Source organism: Lagopus leucura, unplaced genomic scaffold (genome assembly GCF_019238085.1).
Source record: "Lagopus leucura isolate 7727_CA_CO unplaced genomic scaffold, USGS_WTPT01 Super-Scaffold_760, whole genome shotgun sequence".
In the NCBI taxonomy this organism is placed as follows: Eukaryota; Metazoa; Chordata; class Aves; order Galliformes; family Phasianidae; genus Lagopus; species Lagopus leucura.
Window position 1 is genome coordinate 8,820,114 of NW_024962257.1, and position 23,388 is coordinate 8,843,501.

The window sequence follows — 23,388 nt, forward strand, 5'->3', positions numbered from 1 at the left end:
TGTTCTGTGGAAAAGGATCCTGACATGGTTAAAGAACAAAGAAGGAATTAATCTTAATCATACTGTTGACAAGTACTACTTGCCACCTTAGAAATAATCTGAAAAGCTGGCTTCCAGATGGGCTTAAACTGTTGCATTAACATAAAAACAACTTTTTGAAACAGGAAATATGCCTGACATCCAATGTGTTAGGCGTTAGTACAGTCTGAAGGGAAGCCAGTTCTAGGAAGACCTCAGTAGTTCAGACTTTTTGACTTCGTTGCACTTCATAAAAATATTGGATCTTCAGGAGAAGCTTAACAAGACATCAGCACCGCACGTGAATACAGATCACAGTGTCCTACCTTGACAGCTGCAGTCCTTCTGTAAATGTTCTGCCATTACTGCCAGCATCCAGCTTATCCACTGAGAGTGAGAACAGAATCATCTTCCTAAAGAAAAGCAACCAGAAGAGCAGCACTTTATTTCCAGAATTTTCAAAGCATATAAGGCAAATACTAGAAAAATATATACAGGCCAGTGAGGCTGTGAAGTTACAGTCCAGTATGGAGCATAATTAGTGTGACTCTACAATACCCCAGCTCACACAGCCAAGCAGAGCAGTCAGCTGTGTATTACATGCTTTCTGGTCGCTGAAAATTTGTAGAAAAAGTGAATATCCCTCTCTATTCTATGTGTTTTAGCCAATATTTTGTAGTTGTATCCCCATCTTGGAGTATAAATGAAACATTTTTTTTTAAATCATGGAGTTATTATCTAAGTAACTAAACATGGTGACTTTCCTTAAATAAGCAAATTTTGCTCTGAGATCAGAGCATCTCCAACAAGTCTGCACTGGTTTTCTACGAAGCTAAAGGCAGCTTGTCACCTAGCAGCCTTCTAAACTGAATAACAAAACTGGGACTTGAAACTCAAAGACGATGAGAAATCAGAAGATGATTGTTCAGGAATTCAAATATATTGAAGCCAGTAAATTAGCAAGCTTTCAGCTTGTCACGAAAAGATGATAAAGGCAAAATCAGGATGCATTATTTTCAAAACCTGAGGAGCCCACAAAACCACACTTGCAGTAGTGAATTATGTTGCAAAATGTAACAGTGCTTGTTTACTCCAAATAGAAACTGTCAATACTTTAAGAGCCAAATAAGAAACATCAGCTCATGTAAATGGTATCTGGAAATGTCACACAGCATGAAGTGACTGCAGAGCAGGCATGAAGATGTGAGTATGTTTTTACTTGCACCTTTGGAGTTTTGATAGTTCAAACATCAAGTATTTCTATCCAAATAATTACAAATATTGTTGAGGAACATTTGAAGAACTGTAGCCCTGCTACAGCTTGAGCTGGTATGAAGCTCAGGCAGCAGACACTTCAGAAAAGCACAGCAGACAGCCCTGGATTTGCAAGGCAAAGTTCATCAGATTGTGAAGGCTTCCTTACCAGTTACAGGGTCATTTACGAGAAATGTGCAGGGTGAAAGTGAAAGGTGCAGACTGGTTCCTTTTCATGTCCATATATCTCTGTATTTTGGCTATACTTGTATCTTGATTCTTTTAAAACACAATACAGCAATTACTAGCAAACCTCCCTTGTAGATAAGGTATTTTCACTTTCATCGTTTACATAAACGTTAAAGCAGAGGGCGAATTGTGTTCTCCTGTTTTAACCTATACTTTGACAGAGACCCTGCTTTATTTGCATTCGGGTGCCACTGACCCTCCCTTTGCTGGGAATTCAGGGGTTTTGGTCCACTTCAGACCATGAGGACCCCAGCAGTCACCAGTGGGACAAAGGAGGCTGGAGTGCAGTCAGTAGGGCTTTCACACTCTGTTAATTGATGCAGTCCATTTTACACTCACTTCTGTATGTCAAGTAATTGGGTGAACATCTCCTTTGGGTGCCAAAAATAGTCTCCAGGCCCTATTTTTTTTTTTCCCCTCCATTGCTAACTATGGGGAAAACCATTTTGTTAACTAGACTTAACCATGCTGATTAAAGGAACTTATATTTCAGGGCAGACTTTTTAAAATGTGAGCGGGCTGGCCCCAATCACTTCCCAGTTCCAATTCTCCTGGTAAAATTAAGTATTTGTATATGGGTTAGATTCAACATATATAATGTATATAGAGGTCATAAAAAACATTGGCTAGCTCAGCCATTCTTGGTTTTAAGTAACTTGCAGGATCAAGGCTGGGAAGAAAAGTCCTTATTAAGAAAGCTTAAAGTTCATACTCATAGGAGTGAGCATTTAAATAGTGGCACATTTTACTCACAGGTGGCAGTGTTCACTGAATGCCCTTTTTGCTTGAAGCTGCTTTCTCTTCTGTTTATTACAAATGTAATTGTATCATCCTGCATTCTTGCTGGACACATCAGCTGGGGAAAACAAATTCAAACCAAAGGAAATGGAACTGAAAGTAATTAGAGTATTTTTTAAATTCACCCTGCAAAATTAATGTGTAAAACAGATTATTTCTATCTAAAGACTGCATTTCCCACCCTAAAACTATAGCTACACCAGCACTTCTGTAATCTTTATCACACAGCTCTGGAGTGTTACTCACTAATAATTGCAAAGACTTGCAAAGTCAGGAGAGAGGTAGAGCTGTGTTGTTCTTACAATGAGGGGAACGCTTAAGTTTCTGTTCTTAAATTCAAAGGAATTTGCATGTTTTGCAAGTTGCAATTTACATTATCTTGAAATTGAAATCTCTGATCTGTAATCATGCATTAAGCTGCATGAAATTCCCGGTACATGAGTAGGAGAGGATTTATTATTGCTTTGTTGTTTCATTAGTGTAAAACAACAGATGCTTTAGGAGAAATGCTTTCATTTTTCCCAGTAGCCATCTCTCATCCAAGCATGTACTGAACAATGAGTTTCCATCGTGGTTTTCATTTGCTGTGTTTCATTCACAGTTATACTATCTACAAGTGTCTAAACGTACAGCACCTCATTTTAATAGCTCAAATGTGTTATCTTCTTGTGGCAGCTTATAAGTAAGCAGACTGTGCATTTCAGAAGGTGAGAAAGGGAAGGGGCAGGTTCCATGCAGGCAAGCCCTGGCTGTCTATCCTGTTCTGGTGGAAGGGAGCTGCTGCCTCCCCTTCCCAGATTTTATCAAGTGCTACAGCTTGAACTGATGCAGTTTGGCCTCTGTGGAAGCAGGTTAGCTGTGATCATGGAAATACAAGGTTCCTGTGAAGGTGAGATGAGACATCTATAACGCAATTGCAAACCACAAAAGCTCTGAACTTTGTCTAAGCTTGGCCAAATGCCTCAGGAGGAAGGAGAGCTCCCCTCTCCCCACTACAGAGCAGTCTGTGATTATGCTCTGCTTGGAAATGAAGTATTTCTTGCGTCTTTTTTTTCTTTCTTTCTTTTCTTCCTTCATTGCTCACAGACCCTACAATAAAATATCTTTTTCACTCTGCTGCAGTTATCAAGAAACAGATGACTTAAAACCTGGGAGGCAGTGCAGCTGCATATTTTGCAGACAGGAAATATTGCACTCACAAAACGTTGCAAACGCATAACTAGGACTACTTCTACTTCAGCAGCAGCCTTGGTCCTGTGCAGAGGTTAGATACAAATTCTAAGCACAAGTTCGGTTTTTTAACTTCCCCAGAATTTCTTTCTGGGCCAAACCTGCTGTTAATTTTAGCATTTATTGGCTACTGTAGCTAAGACTGAATACTCATTTAAACTCACTAGGATACGAGTGGTACTTACAGTATATTCCAGGAAACTTTAGCTCACATTTTCATCTGAAATACAATTACATGCAAAGTATTAACATAAGACACAAATGCATTATGCTTTTCTTTGACTAAAATTCTTTACTACAATTTGATGTTTATAGGACAATTGTCACTATTTTAGCAAACTGAAAAAAACCCTCATCCCTTCAGTGTCTTCATTAGAAACATTTTCTTTCAATCATCTTTTAGATCCACCAGTTTTATCCAGTAGTTGACCAGTGAGATCACTTGAGAATTCAGGCTTAGATCCCTTCCTGTCACCAAGAGACTCAAGCACATACTTGTCAAGCTCATTTTGAAGAGATGACCTTCCCACAAGCCTATAGAAGTAAGCACTCTATGGTCTTGTGAATTCACTTTAGTGCTCAAAAAGGCATTCTAGAGCCACTGAGCTACAGACAGAAAGAATGGGACTTTCCCTTAAGCCTGCAGGTTTAGGCATTGATTTGAGAGAGATGAGGCACTGAGTCCTGGCTCAACTTCAAAAACCACTTACGTACTTTATCTAATAACTGCTTAAAGAACAGTATTTAACAGGACTCAGAGGAGACACCAGAAATTCAGTATTTCCCACTCATAGGTGAGTGCTCAAGCTATTAGGCTCCAAGTCTCCCTTGGCTAACAAATATTCCTCCTTCCCTTTCATTGAGCAGAGAACTCTGCTTAGCAGTTAGGACACCTTCCAGAAAGGGGAGGACTCAAAGTTTGACTGTCATCATGCTAAGTGGAGAAGAAATCTCAGTTTTCCATATACTGATCACCTGCCCCAGCAATATTCTCTCAGTTTGCTTGATTTTTTAAAGACTGCCTTTCTTCGAAGACCTGATTTTGAAGAACAGAACTCTCTAAACCTTTGATTAATGTGTGTGAGCTCAAGAGGGAGAAATGTTTCACACACACCTCTGTAGGCAGTAATTCCTTACTGGCTGTTAGCATGGCATGCCGGCTACTTTGGATCTGCTTTCCGAGAAACTCAGCTCTCCATGTACACTGCAGAGGACCATACTGGTCCAATGCCTTATCTCAGAAGCTTCACAATTCTATCTCTGTGTTGTGGCAATCCTCTTTTCTGGCTTTTAGCCTAATTAATAAAAATAAGGTCACCAGCCAGTCTGTTTTAGAACAGGGCTCAAATCCATGTCTTTTTAGTTCTGATTAGGACTCAAGTGACTAGATTGTCTTCCCTTGCCGGGCCTGCTTCCCAATCTGTAATTAAAAAAATGGCCCCTGCAAAAGGCTTTGTCATACACAAATGAAAAGCATGGTTTAACCAGCAGTTAGTATTGTTTTTCACCTAGTGAGCTTAGTTTGTCACACTTAGAGACAAGCAAAGCAGGTCTTCAAAGTTTGAATTGCTATGGAAAAGCATATCTACTCCTGGGATGCATAGTTTTTTTTATTTCCTGTATTGGCATACTATATAAGTACACTCTGATTGCATGCAATGAGATCACTGGCAAAAGATGTAAATAATACATAAGAGAAAGCAATGGGAGTGAAGAAAGTGGACGCAGTTGAGGAGAAATTAGATGATAAAATAGTGAGATGACAGACTGACTGAATACTCATTCAGATGTAGGGACCTGAACATATTTGCAGTGACCACCCCAACTCTTATTTGAATCTCCACCCTGTCATTATGACAGGTAATAGAAAGGCAGTAATGTTCTTCTGAACTCAGCCTGTAACTATTTTGTCAATAATGAGCTGTAATGCTTTTACTGGATGTCTTCAGCATGCAGGGATGAAAACATGATGGTTCCATCCAGCAGAGGGGGCTTGCCAGCAAGTTTTTTTTGAATACAAATCCAAGTGATTTCTTTGGAAACTGAGCAATATTATAACTAAACTGACTTTTATAGGAACTTGCATAGTATTAAAGATTAAAGCAGAACTTCCTGTGAACAAGAGACACAAATATAAACAGACAGAATACAGTTTGAGTGTTTTTCTGGTTAACTTTGTTTCCCTTTCTTTTCATTGTGGCTTTCCTATTTCACCAGAAAGCCCTTTCAGTTATAGCTGACAGGCACAGTGCACAAGAGAAGGTTTTTCTCCTAATTCCTTTGAAAATCTGAGTTCCAGTTCCTATTAAATCTGTCCCTGCAAACTACTTCAACATATGTACAAGAGAAGAACAGAGGAAGACGTTGAGGGAAGCTCAAGATGGAAAGTTTTCCAAGCCATCACAGAGCTGTGGGTTGAAAGGCATGACATGTCATCCAGGGGCTCAGAACACTGCAGCACTGTTACTGAATTATTTTAAGCCACATGGAATTTTAAACTGGCAACCTTACAATATGGTGAGTTCAAAAGAGTGCATGTAATTGAGGGTCATGGTGTAAAGAAGCCCATTCCAAGTTAAAGCTACATGCCACAGTGCCACAAATTAAAAATGAGCTGGCTAGTCTTCTGGCAGAATTCCTTTTATTTCATCGTTAATTGCCCCCAAACCTGTTTCTTTGCTCTGTTTCCATTCACTCAGAAGAAAAGTGCAGGCAGGTGCATGCTTGAATACTTGGGAATTTCACAACTTCATTATTTCTTATGAAGACAGTGAGCAGTTGAATGGAACTGCTGAGTGCCACTCAAAATCTGATTCTTTTATCTCTATTGGGAACCAGCTGCCAGTTTTAATGACTCTGGCAGAGGTAATTATTTTCATCTCTGTGCCTCCAGATTCTAGTAAAGGAAATACTGACAGTGATGTTGCCCTAAAGTAACCTGAAGTGAAATGCACCCCAGCGGTAGCAGAGGCTGCAGGTGACTCACCACGGCTGATACGGTGCGATGCTCTGCCTCGCCGACATGAGGGCCGTCCCAGCACAGCAGCAGTCATTGCGCCTCGCACGGATGCAGGTGGGTGCAGCAGTGTGCAGCAGCCCAGGCTCTGCCTGCTCACCTGTTAAGCTCTGGTAAGCTCTTCTCAGAAAGCAGGATCTCGGCAGCCGCTCTGTGCTTGTGGGGTACTGGGACTGCTACCCACGTGGCCCAGAAATTTTCCTTAAGTGCTAATATACTTAAAAAAGGAGTGTATGGGGGAAGAGGAGAAGTAGAATTCGAGTCACTCGGTGAAATAAAATGCGGAAATTAGAATTTCTGCGTGGAAGCAGATGTACTGTGCTCACAGTCTGTATCACTGTATTTCTGATAGAAGTGCTGAGCTACAAGGGCTCTGGCAGTGTTTGCCCTCAGGCCCCCAACCAGGAGCCAGGCACTCCCAGTGCTCCCTCCCTTCTCACTGTCCTTTGCCAACCGCTGCATCCCTCTGCTCCTTCCCGGTGCCAGCTTGGTATCCTCTCCTCAGGGGCTCTAGGTGAAAACCCTGACTCTTGCTTTTGAGATTGGAGCATTTCAAAACATACCAAACCCTCCACAAGTCACAGCTGTGAGAGCAGCAAAAGATTTCTTGTCTGAGAAGCAGCAACTCTGTAGTGGCTTTCATCAAACACAATGAACTGCACAGCACTGTTGTGTGACCTACTGGAGGGGACTGAGGAAAAGAGGATAAAAGTGGGTCGTTTTGGGTATCGTAGGGGTTGGAAGGGACCTCCAGAGATCATCGAGTCCAACCTCCAATTTGCAAGAAAAAAATGAATCCACTTAAATGTTGATGACATGAGTCAAGGTACGAGGAGCCTGCGCTTCCCAGAAAGAAGTTCAGTAACGGAACCACAGATATGCTTCAGATACTAAATGGAAAACTGGAGAAGGTAGGTAATTCTCAGAACAAAAACCAAAACTGTCTGAAGTATACGTTAGTGGAGACAGAGAAAGAAAGTAAAAGACAGAGAGCATGTTGAAAGTAAAAGAAGTGTTGAAGAGTAAAAGGGTATCAAGCAGGAAGTTCAGGAAGCAATTAATAAACAACAGGCTGGAAGGCAGAGAAAAGCAGAGTGGAGAAAATTTTTAAATCTGGGACACTGGTATTTGTTCATGCAGAGAAAGGTCAGGTGGGGACAGAGTCCAAGCAGAATTGTGGAAGAAGCCAATACAGAATCAGCTGAGACTAACACAGGATGAAAAAAAAAAAAGAAAAAAAGAAGAATTAGGAATAAGAATGTGAGCTGGAGGAGATGAGACAGGCTAGAAATGAGAGAAGAAAAAAAGAAGCAACAGAACAAATACTGCACAGGATAAGGAAGGGAAAACAGAACAGCCCAATCTAGCTTAGCTGATGGGAACTGCAAATCTCTCAGATTTGCTTTACTAATTGCCAATGCCAAGTGTAAAGCTTGGCAGGTACAGAACGTTTTGCACACAGAGGCAACCATCTGCACAGGTTCAAAATGGACTAAAGGAAGTGTTATCTTAAATGACAGAGAAGTATCAAAGCTATGAATCCAGAGGGATGACATCTGACAGCTTCAAGTATTCTTGGGCAGATGAGACCCTAGATGCTGCTGACCTAGAAACTACTCAGCATTGCTCTTGCTGTTATTTTGCCAAGGGCATGGCTTCTTCCAGCATGGATCATCTTTCTGAAGATGCTAACTCTTTGAAGGAACAGTACGTACATTAGAAAACGCATTATAACCAAGTACTTCATCATCTCCCACCCATTCAGCATATTTACACTCTTTAAAATAAAAAAAGTCATTCTTCAGTCTTCTTGCACGCAGAATGAAAGCAATAAAAACTTCACCTTCAGGCCGCCAAGAGATACAGGTAAGAGCCATTTAAACTCTGTTAGCAGAAATCCTAAGAACTTTCACATGAAGATCTAACAAGAATCCAAGCAGACAGGTGTTTTACAGGCATGGGTCATTGACAGTTTCACAGGAAGTTCCAGCAGCCTTGATTTTCTACAATAAGATCATTACTTTAAGACAACAAAAATATTGGGCCATATTGTCAGGTTTTTTCCTCCATGGATGAATAGAGCCTCTCTTGATATGGTGCAAAAAGAGAAGTAGAAATACCCTGCTAGAAAGGGTGTCTGTGCTGAGTTCCCAGTGACTGCAATGGCTGAGTCACAGTGGGTTCTTGGACATGCAGGGGAGTTTTGGCAGGAAACCGCCTACCACTGTATTTACAGCTCCACTTCAGCTATGCCATTTGACTCAGCTCAGTACATGATTTTTATCACTCTGGATGCTGGCGACGCATTTGCACAGAGACACTTTCCAAAAGGCCACCGTGTTCAGTGTTGGACTTTGGTGAGGCTTCCACATATTAACTTCGATGGAAGAAGTACTTCCCCTTCTATCCTTTTACCCTCAGTACAAAGTAACTTTTCTCCATCAGCTCTGATGCCTTTGAGTTATTCCTGGCATGCACCCATGTTTTTCATTGCTGACCTCTGTCATGTATTCATAGGATATACTGTACCAGCATAGGCACCTACAGTAGCACATCAAGCACATGGAGACAGAGTCCTGCCCTACTATAGAGCAAACTGTCTTCCTCTGGCAATTGAAGTAATGAAACAACAAGAAGCTTGTATCAAAAAAACGCGCTGCAACTCTAGCAAAGCTTCTTTTTATACCTTTCTTCTTTGTAAAGCATAGTCTTATCCATAGAAAGCCATGTTACTGAGATAGTAATTGCAAATTCTAGCACTTGAAGGCTGCAAGAGGCCTTCCTTGTCTTTACCTGCAAACTCTGTCCTAGTTTTGTGAAAGAGTTTAGATCACACATTTCACTAGCACCCCTATGTCACTCAGCACACAGACATGTGAGTGGGCAGATTTCAGGTTGCATGTACAAATGTAAATCTGATATTACCCAATTTTTCAGTTTTAGATTTTGTAAGCACACAGCATCCATCAGCAGAGCCTTTGCACCTGAGTGCAGGACACAAGGCAGGTCCTAGTGTGCGCTGTGCAGAAGTACAAACTGCTAATTAAGAGAACACTAATTACTCTTGGGAACAGTGGTGGGGTGTTTGTGCAGGTGTGGGGGACCTGCCTACGTTCACAGCACTGGTGGAGCACTCTCAGACTAGGACAGCTCCACAGCCCAAACCCTCCGAGTGACATTCCCAAACCTGCTGCTTTTGCACAAGCCAAAGCCCTGGAAAATGGAGCCAGGAGCATGTATACAGACAAGAAAATACTTCAGCTGGACCCAGCCTACAGAAAAGTTAATGCAAGTTAAAACCAGCCACAGGACTGCTGGGGAGCTGCCAGCTCCACTTTTAGTGCTGCAAAGTTAAGGAGAGTGAAGTGAGAGGGAAGCCTCTTTGGGCTGTTCCTAATAGCCAGCACTGTGGGGGTCTCTGCTACAAAGCAGCAACTGCCTTAGCAATCTATGTTGGCAAGTTTGGGCTCTTAAGTACTTCTTACACTGCACAACATGCTGCTTATAGCTCACGTTTTAGAAACAGAATCCGCTCTAGCCCTGCCTTCAACTACACGCTCAAGAGATCGTCATACACAGAGCAGAGGAAGGATGCTGAATGAATCACAGGAGACAACCTGCTGGCCAGAAATGAGCAGGCTGTACCATTCTGGGCATTTTAGGCAGCAGGTCTGTCACACGCAGAGGATTCATTATGGTCTGACTAAACTGAATGAATGCTGTGCTGCGAAAACCAATGGGTTTACCTCCTTGGTGTGAAGACAGTATTAGTATTTCCACTCCCTCCAAACCGCTCCCCTCCTACCTGTCTGTCACGACCGAAGCCACATGTTGGCACAAGATTAGCAGAAAATAACCACACTCTGACCTGCCAGCCACCCGCTAGTGGAAACTGGGAATTCACGGGAATTGAGGGAACTGGAGGCAGTTCACAGGAGTTACACTCTTGGTACCACAATTTATCTTCAAGTTGATATTTTAGAGTTTCATATATGTTGTTCAGTTTCCCTGAAGTTAACCTTTACGGAAAAAAAAGAGAGAGAAAAACCCGCAGTCTTTCAGGGGGATCAGAAACCAATTTCAGGAAGCACTATCAACTTTGATGGTAAATGCAGCCACTGAAAGTAAATGCATTCTTCTGTGTGTGTGCACTGGATTAATATTTTTACTGAGTTTCATACAGAAACAGAGAAGGAAAACTGCAGAATGCTATGTAACACACTGCTGGAATACTACTGCTATTTATTGCAGACTTGTCAGGACCTGAGTGATTGTCAGTGTGGTCCATGAGGAAGCAAGAAGCTTGAACCAGGTGAGATGCTTTTTCCAGCCCTGACATCTGCGACCCTTCCTTGGCAGCAGTTGATGGCTATGGGAAGTGAAACAAGACAGTTTCACTCACAAAATAAGAGGAAAATACGTGAGAAAAGTCAGGATGAAGGCAGGAAATTGGAGGGAGCTAAGTGGTATTCTTTCAGCTAATTCAAAATTGGTATTTGGAAGTGAGCTTCAAATATCTGTGTTTTTCATCTCTTCAAAAATAAGCTATTTTTAGCTTTGAAGTGGTCTGGAGCACACTGCTCTAGTCTGGATCCAAGTCTACTTTTCCATTTTGCTAAGAACATCTGCTTGGTGATCCTCGTCACAATGCTACCCGCAGTACTTCGGATTCCGGGGTCAAACCTGACATGAAGACAGAGCTGTTTGGCCAGGAGATGGTCCCAAGGCACTTGCATCCCATCCTTTCTAAGGAACCAGAACACACTGCAGAGCAAAATCCTGTATCTTCTTGGATGAAGAACAATGTTCCTGAGAAACATCCTAGGATCACAGACCCTCTGCTGCTGTTACTCAGTTTATGTATTATTTTAACTAGACATTTTCTGAAGTGCTTTGATGAAGCCCCTGACAAGCCTTTAGCAAAGAAATCTAATCTCATGAAATATTTCCTCCCAAACAAAGCATGGGCTTTGTGTGGACCGGGGAGGATACTGGAATGTTTTTAATGTATCCTGAAATTCTGGGTCTCTGGCAGGACCCTGAAGCCAAAAAAACCCATAAGAATGTGCAGGATATTACCTGTAAGTGCTCCATCTCTGCTATGTGAAGTCATGGCATTGTACGAGCATTAGAAAGAGCTCTCCCTGACTGACTGAAAAATCCATATTCCCTGTTAGTATTTTAACCTTTCCCCATAGACACTGGGAGAGAGGATGTTAACCTATTTATATGGGAAATCATTAGAAAGAGCATAAGATTTAAATTCACATTCATCAGTTTATTGGAGTTTCTTGGTATTACTGTACTAGGTGCTTAATTGCATCTGTTTGCCTATAACAATTCTCAAGGGAAATAGCCCCACTACTTGACACTAGAAGAATTATATCAGGGATACATGGATCATTCTGTAAAGCCAGAAAGTCATGTACAATATTTTTGGCACCACTGCAGAAACAGAGAGGTTACTCAGGCCATGCTACAAGTGAAGGTATGAGACAGGGTAAGAACAGGACAACTGGAGCAAAGAACTAAATAGAGGGACAAATCTAATCTGTCTGCATACAAGAATACCCCCATCTACCTTACCAAAAGGTTTTTCTGTAAGTAAAGTTGTCTTAGAATGACTTGTGGGTTGAGGTCATCACGTGTTACTACTCGCATGGTTAATAAGTTTCTGAAGGTCACCTTGGCAAACTCAATTTGATTTGTGTGGTTCAGCCTAATGCTTTCTCTAGACTCACTGTAAGAAAATTTGGCCGTATTTTGACATTATTATCAACTGAAATAGATTTACAATTAAAATACAGTATAACATTTCTTTCCAGTGTAAGACAGCTGGTAATAGGACTTCTCACAGAGTCAGAGGACAAACCTGCCCTTGCAAGTGACTCACCATGGACATCAAACCTCCCAACAACAGCAACTGAGAGAGATGTCTGCAGAGCTCCTAGAGGAAGCCCTCCAAGCTGGGCACTCCTCCTACTTTCATATTCTCAATTGCCTAATTTACTGAGAGGCCCGAATGCTATGTTATACTAATTTTACATAACATAATATTTCTTAATCCATGAGCATTTGTGGAGAGAGCTGTATCTAACTAGCACAGATCTTTCTAAAGTTAGAGAATGCTTCACTAACATATTTGGACTGAATTTTTGACTTACAACCTTAATTACAGACGCCAAAAGTTCTACATTTAAAGGACTTTTATATCAGAAATTGCCAGCTGACTCTCAAGAAATTCCTAGAAATTCTGCTGGAGATGGAATATGATGGAGCTAATCTTGTTGAGTTCCCAAGTAAAACTGGCCAAGGTTTGCAGTAAGTCAGTCTGGGAAAGGAGGATGTCTGCATAAAAAAAATCCTTGCTTCACGTGAGTAGTTATGGTGGTGGTTTTGTGTTTGTTTTCTTGGCAAATGTGGAATTAATACTCTGGTTCTGAAGTAGATTGTTAAACCATCTATCAGGATCTATCCTTCTTCCAGGAAAGAGGAGAGGAACAGAAATCAGGCACATTTCTCAGTGAATATATTGAAAATTGAAAAAATAAAAGTCATTTTACCTATTTCTTGTCCAGATTTTTGCAGACATAAGTTACGTAACTAGCCAAGACCATAAGACAATCATGAAACAATGCAAGATCCATCTGTGTGGTAGAACAAAATGCATATTCACTGTATGTGTGAGCACTTACATACTACAGAATCCTGGGTCCTTAATATTTCGTTATCATATGAAATTGAGTAGTTCATGATTTTGAGATTAGAATGGGATTGTAAAAAGATTGGTTGATTAAAGTAGCAATCACAGTAGGAATACAGAGGCCAACACATCATGCAGTAGGAAAGGACACAAAAGTCATTTTTTCATGGCTGAGTATTAATGGTGATTTATTCACATCGAGGTTCGATGATTTCAAGAGTTAAAAATTCAACCAAGTCATCTGAAAATGTCTCAGTGCATTGTGAAAGAAATAGAACTGCCCACCTGGATCCAGACGAGAAGCTGCAAGAGTCTGAAGCACAGTGCCACCACCTTCTGACCTTTCAGCTTCCTATGTGCTACTTCTGGATCCTCCAACAACACTCTGTCTTTGTTCACTTTCAGAGCCCACTTTTTTCCCTTACAATTTGGATTGTTGAATCTCTCTATATTCAAGAAGATAAAGCCGAGGTTTGGATCCATTTGACCATACTAATAGTGAATTTTATTCTGTTTCTGTAAAACTCAAAGGTGAGGGAACATTTAAGTCATTTGCTCCATCTCAGCCCAAACATAAAAGTCTTCTCATGTTAGTTACACCTATGAATGAAATGCATCAGGCACTGATGCTGCAGCCTTTGAATTACTTTAGCAGAAGTTCATCATTTGTATGTGGTTTGAATAGATGGAATCATGGGAGCACCAGAAAGGGCATCAATCTGCCATAGCAGATTTGTAATCATATAAGCCATGCAGGATACAGTCTAACTAGACACTGATAACAGAAAAGTGGCAGAAAATGCCTGTGAGAAGGGAAAAGTGTAAGAGCAGAGGGTAATGATACCATGAAAATGGTGACAAAGAAACACTGGAGGTCTTTTTGGATTATGAATGAATGCTTTGTTTGCTGTCCTCAACATCCTCACTCACAAGTAAATTTTCCCCCAAGCTCTTCATCCCATGATCCCCTTCCTATATTACATGGAGGGCTCCAACTGCACATATGAACTTTTACCTCAGCTCCAAAACAGCTGCAGCAGAGTTCAGTGCCATGGCTGATTTCCCTGTGCCATATTACAGCTCCTCATTCATGAGCTTGGGATCTGAAAATGCACAGGAATGGGGAAGTGGAGAAATAGAGAATGTGGCTTCAACAAGGGAGAGAGCTGCTGTGGCAGTGATAAAGGCAGTGGAAGAGGAGTGGAGGGAGCTCGGTTGTTCTGAGTCTCTGTGGAAAAGATCCTACAGGAATTGTGGTTGTCAGATGAAGCAAAATTAGCACCTGGCTCTGAAATGCAAGGTACATGTTTCTCCAGCCAGCACTGAAACCTCTGTAGTCCAGTAAGTGTATCTGGAAGCCAAAATAGCATCATACAGTTCTGCTTTGAAATATCCATTTCAGTTTTTATTGCAGCAGTTCTCACACATGAAAGGCAGCCTGCTGCTTCTGCAATTAGCACCAATGCAACTATTAGGGACCTAGAGTTCCTCCGTCAATTGTGGAGTTTGCTCATACACACAGACCTACACATGAAAACCCACCAGAAAGCATGCTGCACCTTCCCAACACGTCTACCAACAATTTAAAGCTTTTTTTCTCTTTTTTAAAAATCAGATAATTACCAAGAAGAATGTCTAAACTACTAAAATGTCGATAACCCAAACCACATTTTTGTACAGTTAACTGTTTAGCTTTTGAATTCATAAGACTAACACAGATCTTGATTTGACGTGCTTAACATCAACAAAGGAACTTCCAATGAAGAACAGGCAGGGTCCAAGGAAACCAACATTAACTGCTCCAGAAGAAGGAACTAACAACATTTAAAATAAACAATTCCAAAGTAGCCAGCTTAGAAAGAAACTTCCCTCACAGCCTCAGAGTACTCAGGACTTCCTTGATTTATGACAGTTTATTTCTCTTGCAGAGATGCATTTCAGAGAATTTGTCTGGAATGCTCAGGGAAACTCACGAGAAGAGAGGCGCAGCTCTTACTCAGTATTCGTACACTGTTAAGATTAATTAGCTTCACTTTCCCCAAACACTGCTTTCATCTTAGCTAGCAGACGTGCACATCCTCGTGACTAATACTCACTGGAATCCTTTTCAGAAGACAAAAATACAAATTTCTAGCATCCATCCTAGCTGGGTGGGAACTGAACTGTACATTATCTGCAGAACAGTGTGAATTCCAGCCCAGACAGAAGGGCTGGTTCTGTACTCACTGGCTACCCCTTGTCTGGGCACAGGCACGATGCCTGTCACGGCTTGAAAACCAGCTGAGGACATCTCAAACTACACCTTGTTCTTGGAATAATAACTTATGTATGCTGCCATGGAGAAACAAATATACACATCATTCTTCAATGATGCATAGCTTCGTCATTAATATCAGAATAAAGCGAGTCATCTTTACAGCCACTTGCCTACAGGTAAATGCCTAAAAGAGTGACAGGGTAAGCTGTACTCAGCAGGCTCACTCTTTTACCTCTGAACTTTTAAAGTGATAATATGAACAGCATGAAAACAGAGATGCATAAGGAAGTGTCTAGTCACAGCAGTCAGATTTTTTGGGCACGTCCTATTTAGATATGTCAAGGTCTGACCTTAATGCCTAGTTAAAGTGGGTGATGGAGATTCACAGTTCTCTCAGCGCTGCAGGTTTCAGAATGTCTGAAAGCAGACTCAGAAGCAATGTGGCATCTAATTTACTTGCAAAATCAAAGAATTCCGATTTCAAGGGTTTCATTTAAATGAAAATTCAGATTCTGAAGAAGAAAACAAAACCCACTAAAACAGGAAGGACGGTATTGTGGTTAAGTTTCTAGTACGGGGCTCTGAAGACCTGAATTATGTTCCATTCCTGGCCCTTCTGCAGACTGTCTCACTCTCTGACTTTAAGCAAATCACTGAACCTCTTGGTGCTTCAGTTCCCCTTTTCTATAAATCATGTTGCTGGTTTTGGCAGTTTAGACAATGTGGACAATCTGCTTCATGTAAGAGATACCATTTCCAGTAGAAGCACAAGGGAGGAACTGAGGCTCTAACCCCAAACTGCTAATAGCAATATATGCAACCCTATTCACTTGAATCACTCTTGCCAGAAAACAGCAATCTATTTGGCCTGGAAAAAAACTTAAATTGCTCATAAAAATAACATAAAAAATATATATTCATATCTTCATAAAAATAACAAAATTAGCTGTTTAGACATTCATGTATTAATTCCCACACTGATCACTTGTTTGATATACCAAACTCTAAACACAACACTATTCCAGAGACATGCTGGCCTGCCAATTAATTCAGTTGCACCTAAGAATTACTGCCAGCTTCTAAAAAAATTAGGAATGAAGCTGAAATGGGGAGTGCCTGCTGATTTTCTAATTGTTTCAAGTTCTTTTAGCACTTCATAAAGAAACCTCTGCCTACATTACACTGCTGCTAGCATGGCTAAGGGCATGTTTTCTGAGGAGAAAAAAAACAAAGAAAGTAAAAAAAAAACAAAAAAGGGGGAAACATCATCTGCATAATGTTGCCAACAGACACAGAGCCCTCCCACCTTTAAGCCCACCTTCAGACCCACGCTTTTCCCTCCCTGCCTCCTGACAGACCTCTCCCTGCACCCCATGCACTTCCAGCTAGAGAGAGCAGGCCTTGCTCCTGCTGCAGAAACGTCTAGGGTTTCCTCCGAATTTTGTTTCATTTTCCAAGCCAATGTTTATGAAATAGGAGTCAGGGCTCTTATTTTAAACAAAAGTTGAGTTTGTTCTTTATCTAAATCTTAGGAGCTTTACTGATGAGACCCTTCAGATCGCAAGTGTTACATTCCTGACCTAAGAAAGAACACAATCCTTTTCTTTCACCCTAGACTTTGCCTTTTTTTTTTTTCTCCTGAGACCATCAACATGGAAGAAAGGTACGCTGTAATAAGGAGAAAGACAAAAAGGAGGTCTGAAGTGTTACACAAGGAAGGTTCTACTTACCAATGCCTAATTCACCTTGCCATATGCAGTGAGTGCTCATTAAGCTGAGTATCAGCAGAGATTGCAGTCATTTAACTTTGCAGCAGTGCTTCAAACTTAAGTAACTTCTGGAGGTCTCATTTCCACGAGGGCTCTGCACAGCAGCTCTGCATCGGCTCCAGATTTATGCACTGCCCCCTACTGGGTAAAGGAACCTCATCTTAGCCAAGAGTAATAACTTCATCCAAACCCACTGGAATGGACCTCTTTCCAAGGCCCAGATGGTGGGGCTTTTAAGGGATAGAGGGGGTAAGAAAGAAAATAGAAGGATGAGGATAGAGGCTTGCAAAAGGAAATGTGAGTAGAAAACAATCAAGATATCCTAATAAAGCTGAACTTGTGGGACCATCAAGTCTGAAGTCCCAACTCCTCCTATCCCAAAGTCCTCATTCAAGGTTCTTCGTATGTTATGACTGAGACATGCTTCTCCTGAGCAAGCCATTCTAGGATACATTATGGAGCATCCCAGCCTGCAGTTCACATACAAATGACACCAAACTCCTTGGGCAACAGCCTGATGTGCTTGCCCTTCATTGCCTGTGCTGGTAGGGTGGCTGGGAGCAAACCTACCCAGTGGAGTCCTGTTAACCTCTGAAGCTTTGCAGCTAGATATTATTACCACATTCTTGTTGAATGAGGAAGACTTTTTGGACAGACGCTTTGTCAGCTACTCAGACCATGGCAGCCAGACTGCACGTGCATCCGGAGGAGATGTCTTCCCCTTGTGATCTTACAAAGTCAAAAATTACATGAAAGTGAAACAACTTTCCTGGCACACCTGCGGCAAGCAGCAGCCAACCTCCATCCCACCTGAGAAACACTGGGCTGCGGTATGGCCTGAGGGCCTCAGCGATGGCAGCAGGAAGGCAGCTCAGGTGCTCCAGGGCCTGGCTGGGATTTAAAAGATCTGAGCTGTGGTTTTGGCTCTGATTTACCTTACTGTGACACACAGTCAAGCACTTCCAATCTCTGCTCTTTGGAGGGGAGGCAGAGAACCTGGCCTATGCAGGTGTTAAGCTGTTAAGGTTGGTTGCGCTGTGTTCAAACAGTGTCTTGAACAAAGCAGCCTTTGAATCTACTCACTGGCTGGAGTGCACTACAGCAAAGCAAAGAGCAAAACATTTCTCGCTATTGCATGTTTGAATTCTAAATAAGTTTCAGTTCCACCATTCCTGAATGCTTTTGTTTTACAGAGAAAAGCAGCCCCCACGCACTCATAGTGAACCTCAGCTCAAGTTCAGTTGCTCAGAAATGGTTTGAAAGAGAATTGTGAACACAAAGGGAATCTCTGTGCCCGTTCTTAAAATGTATGATGAGCTCTGCTTCTCCAAATTCATGACAACCGTGCTCTCACATGACAGAACACGAGCAGTAAATTTCAGTGACTAAAGCATCACCAGAAATTTCCAGGCTCACCTACTGTATGCCAGCAGGGCACTCTATCACCATGAGGTTAACTCAGTTTGTGACCACACTGGGTTTTGAAAAGAATACTGAGTCCCAAAGCATGAAATGCATCCCCTCGAAGGGCAACTAATGAGCTCCTTTTGGGTCTTACTCCTTGATCTTCTGACAGAAATATTTCCTTTTCATTGTCACAAAGCATCATAATGACTGCAAGGGGAAATTGTCCTCCCTCTGCTCCTGATGTGAAGCAGTGCGACTGCAGCACACATCTGTCACACTGTGCAGCCCCGTGCTTGGAAGTGACAAATTCATGACTCGATTCCAAAGTCGAGAGGACCCGCTTTCAGGAGTGGATCAACCCCCGGCTGGGGTTTGCAAATCTCCCTGAGGGTGAGCAGCAGCCCCAGCAACCCGCACCAACTGCTGGCGAAGCCAGAAGTACAGCTGGGGATCTGAGCAGTCACTTCTAAATCTGATTGCCCTGCAGAAAACCCCAGGGAAATTCTGCTCTGAGAACTCCAAAACCAGGGCAGCGTAAGGGCGGTCCTCCCAGTCACAGATTTCTCTGAGTGCTTTTATCAATCCACGCTCACGGCTGATCTAAATGCACTCTCCTTCTCGGACATCACATCCTCTCACCCTCCCCGTCCACGCTGACCCACACTAGCTTTGAGAGCAGCCATCACTCGGCACATCCGACATTCCCACGTCGCCTGTCCGCTTTTCCTGCGGCCGTGCCCCACGGCGGGCTCGCGGCCGAACCGAAGACGAGAACACCTCCCACCGGACCGCGGCAAGAGGGGCACCGCGGCCGGTAGTCACGACCGGGGACGGGCATCGGGACGGAGGCTGAGGCGGTGCCGAAGGAGCTGGCGAGGCTCGGCCGTGACTCACGGAAAGTGAAAGTGAAGCAGCGGCCACGTGTTTTCGGGGAAGGGGAGGAGCGGAGAACCGCCACCGCCGCCGCCGCGTTAAATAGCGGCGGCGATGCGCGGGCCCAGCGCGCCGGCGGAGCGGCCCCAGGCAGGGCCCCGGCGCGGAGTGTGCCCAGGCGTCCGCCGGGCACAGCCGTAGCCGCCGCCGGGGCGCGGCCCGAGCCCATGCTGCGCGCTCCGGGGACGGCCGTCAGCCGCCGAGCTCCGGGCGAAGGTAAGGGAGGGTCGCGAGTTCGGAGCGCGCCTGGGAGAAGTCGCGCTGCGGGGGTCCCGGATCGTTGCGGTGGATTGGCTTCGGTTGGATTCCCATTCTCCCGCGCACAAGACGGAGCTTTCGTGCTCCGCGGAACGTAGCGAAAACCAGCGCCGCGAACCACCGCTGGGAGCGGAGCAGCCCCGCTCGCGGGGACGGGACCGGGCGGCCCCCGCCAGCCCCTGCCTACCCGGGGCTCCGCGACGGGACGGCCGCAGCGCTGCTCGCATCCCTGCGCCCATACTTTGCTTTTGTGAACTTTAAGTACTGAGCGCTAATCCTGGCCCGCTAATTGGAAAAACTGACATCGGTTTCCTTCTGCTGTGTAAAGAAAGCCCGGTGGTGCTTCCAGCTCGTCATTTGCCAGCAGAAAGGTTTTGCAGCCCTCGTTTCTGTTTTGGGAGGGTAATATGACCTAAATGAAACCAAACATCAAGCTGTTAAATTAGCATGGCTGGGAGCCCAGCTGTGCACTTTCCTTGAAATCTGCTCTAGTACATTACCCTGAACAGCGAGGTGGCCGAGGGATTCGTTTCTGAGAATCCTTCAAGGTTTCTCAACAAGCTGCAGCTGCAGATCTATATCTGACTGTGGGGATAAATCCTAAAATCTATGCTTGCCAGTAAGGTCACGGCAGCCGGCAGAGACGTATCGAACCGTGCTGTCAGAGGCAGGCAGCTCAGGCCAACCTTGTTCCTGGTGCAGCACTGCTAATTCCTTTGAAGTAACACGAGGGATGAATTTAGTCCCTCTGCTGAGAGATATATCAATAGGAAGCAATTTAGATTGGGCCACTTAAAGTGCATGTAATACAAAAAAGAGAGAGAGAGATAGAGACAGAGGAGTAATGCTTCGAGGGTTCACAGAGGTTGATGTGTGTAAGCTGGTGAGGCTGGAGCACTGCCGTCCCAGGGGAAAGTTGGGGGAATGGGAAATTGCCTTTTATGGCTGAGCCTCAGGTTAGCAGGAGAGAAGGACTGATGCCTGGCAGTGCTGCGGCTGCCCCCTCCAGCTGCCTGCAGGCTGTGTCATCCCAACTACACGCCTGGTTGTGGTGCTGTTCACTTGGCAGAGGGGAAGGAAAGGTGGCTGTGAAACCTCCTTGCTTTATCTTCTAAAACTTCCAACTGTGTTGGAGTGGGCGCAGGGGCACTTTCAATGGGAGGTTCCTGCCATCCTGCAGGCCTTGAGATGCTCTGTGGGCTCGCAGCAGGGAAACTGCATTATCCTCAGTAGCTGTTAACAATCCTTGCTAAGTATTTCTGGAGCTTTAGACTTTGTAATAGTAGTAGACCGCTGATCGTGTCCAAAAGTGAGCAGTTGTTTGCCCAGTGCAAATTGGGAAATGAATAATTCATTATTTTATAAAGGTGGGAGGGAGGTGAATGGAGGACTGGGTCATTCAGAGCCTGCGGCTGCTCTTCTCTGGGATCTCACTCAGCATCTCTTTGCTATTTCAGAATAGCTGCTGGAAAGCTGCCCCGCCGTAGCCACTGACGCTATGGAAGACCGCATCCGCTGGCCTAGGCTGTAGGATGGTAGCGCACAGCAAGGTGTCAGCAGACAATGCAGTTGCAGCAGACCCGCGATGTCTACTTGACCCTCCGGCACGGGATCGCTCTCAGGCTCGAGGTTACCGCGGCACAGGCCGGCCTGGCGCGGCGCAGGCACCGAGCAGCACGCACTTCCGAACCTTTCGCTCGCAAGCGGATTTCAGTAGCATCACTAGAGCAAGCAGCCTGCTGGATGCCTGCGGCTTCTACTGGGGACCGCTGACCGTCAGTGCCGCCCACGAGAAGCTGAAGTCTGAGCCCGAGGGCACCTTCCTCATCAGGGACAGCACGCAGAAGAATTGTTTCTTTGCCATCAGTGTTAAGACCGCGACTGGGCCCACCAGCATCCGGATAAACTTTCAGATGGGGCGTTTCAGCCTGGATGGCAGCAAGGAGACCTTTGATTGTCTTTTTAAGCTGCTGGAACATTACTTAAGCTCCCCTAGGAAGGTACTGGTTACCCCTCTGCGCAAAGTCCGTGTGCAGCCCCTGCAGGAGCTCTGCCGGAAGAGCATCGTGAAGACTTTTGGAAGAGAGAACTTGAACCAGATCCCTCTCAATCCTGTTCTAAAGGACTATCTGAGATCTTTCCCGTTTCAGATCTAAATACAGCATTAACTGTATAGAGACATGTGAGAGATGTGTGAAGAAATCCAGCTTCCTGGGTTTTTAAACATGTTTGACAGTGAGCAAACCTATTTTTGTAGCAACTTACTGTATTTTGAAATGCAACTTGAACACTTGACTTCTTATGTTTACAAAAACTGTTTGCACAAACCTGGGGTTTTAAAACCCTGGCATCATTTTTCTGCCATGCAGAATATTTTATTATTTTATAATATTTTTAATGCTATTAACATAATAAACTTTGTTGTGAAATTTTTTAGAAAAGAATAGCATCTCTGTTTTAGTTTTAAGTGTGGTGGTATTTATCCTACCAGCAACCTCTGACTGCTGCTGTGCATCCAAGTGCTGCCCACAGGTGGGTTTCACTGGGCTCTGGCACCTTGCCCTGCTGTGAGTGCTGGCCCAACAGAGGAGTCCTGCCCCAAAAAGCCTCTAATGGAAAGATGCAGGCAAGCAGAAGATGTATGTAGGATGTATAGAATCATAGAATGACTTGGGTTGGAAGGGACTCTGAGAATCATCAAGTTCCAATCCTAGTTCTATCTTAAAGAGCAGGAACAGTGTGCATAGGTTTTGAACCCTTGGCTGAGCTAATGGCTCCAGTGCTGCCTTGTCTTATATCTATTAAAAGAAACAAGCGAGAAAAGGGGGTTGTCTGACACAACCAAACCACATCAGCGTCAGTGAGGGAAAATAAAACTGTTCGAAAATGCCATGTGCATACACACTTTAAACAGTGGTGAGCATAGTATCACTGTGACGCAGTGGATGAATGATTGCTCTCTGTAAGGCGACATGTGCAAGACAGCAGAGATTCAGGCTTCAAAAAGTTTCTTGCCTTACATTCCTGGTGACCTACAGGGCATGGATGTGATCTGTTGAAAGGAATTTGGGACTTAGCTCTTGATAACAGGATGCACAGAGCCTAATCCTATAGATATGCAGCTTTTTTATCTGGTGGCTGAACTGCATTCAGAGAGAGCTGAAATACATCAGGCTGTTTTGTAAAATCACTTGTGGGAAATTGGTGAAGGCACCGTTGCATTTGTGTGCTTACAAAATGTGAAATTAGTGCCTGCACAGAGCAGCAACTGAATGACTGCGATGCTTAGTTTGGCAATACGTGACCTGTGTGATTTAATGATGAAGAGATATCACTTTATCACAAAGCAATTCACCCCTCCCCCAATCATTTCCTGAAATCCATGAAAAATAGACTTAGAAAACCAGCTGAACCAAATCACTTCAAAGAAGACACAGTGTCTTTCACATAAATGTCCTCTATCAGCACAGATCTGCGGTGCTTACAGTAACTGGAA

At 43.6% G+C, this 23,388-nt stretch overlaps 1 protein-coding gene and 1 long non-coding RNA gene across 2 annotated transcripts; one reads left to right on the top strand and one right to left on the bottom strand.

Annotated features, from left to right (window-relative positions):
• Positions 1 to 120: 120 nt before the first annotated feature.
• Positions 121 to 19,477, bottom strand: LOC122176243. Its single transcript, XR_006177669.1, has 4 exons — positions 17,256 to 19,477; positions 3,735 to 3,769; positions 2,275 to 2,377; positions 121 to 431 (listed from the first exon to the last, which is right to left on the bottom strand). It is a non-coding gene; the product is annotated as an uncharacterized LOC122176243 (long non-coding RNA).
• Positions 19,478 to 19,783: 306 nt separating this feature from the next.
• SOCS1 (suppressor of cytokine signaling 1) lies at positions 19,784 to 22,308 on the top strand. The gene is made up of 2 exons (XM_042864606.1): positions 19,784 to 19,850; positions 21,350 to 22,308. Exon 2 carries the CDS (start codon positions 21,425 to 21,427, stop codon positions 22,046 to 22,048), a length of 624 nt encoding a protein of 207 aa, XP_042720540.1. The 5' UTR covers positions 19,784 to 19,850; positions 21,350 to 21,424; the 3' UTR covers positions 22,049 to 22,308.
• The last annotated feature ends 1,080 nt before the right edge of the window (positions 22,309 to 23,388 follow it).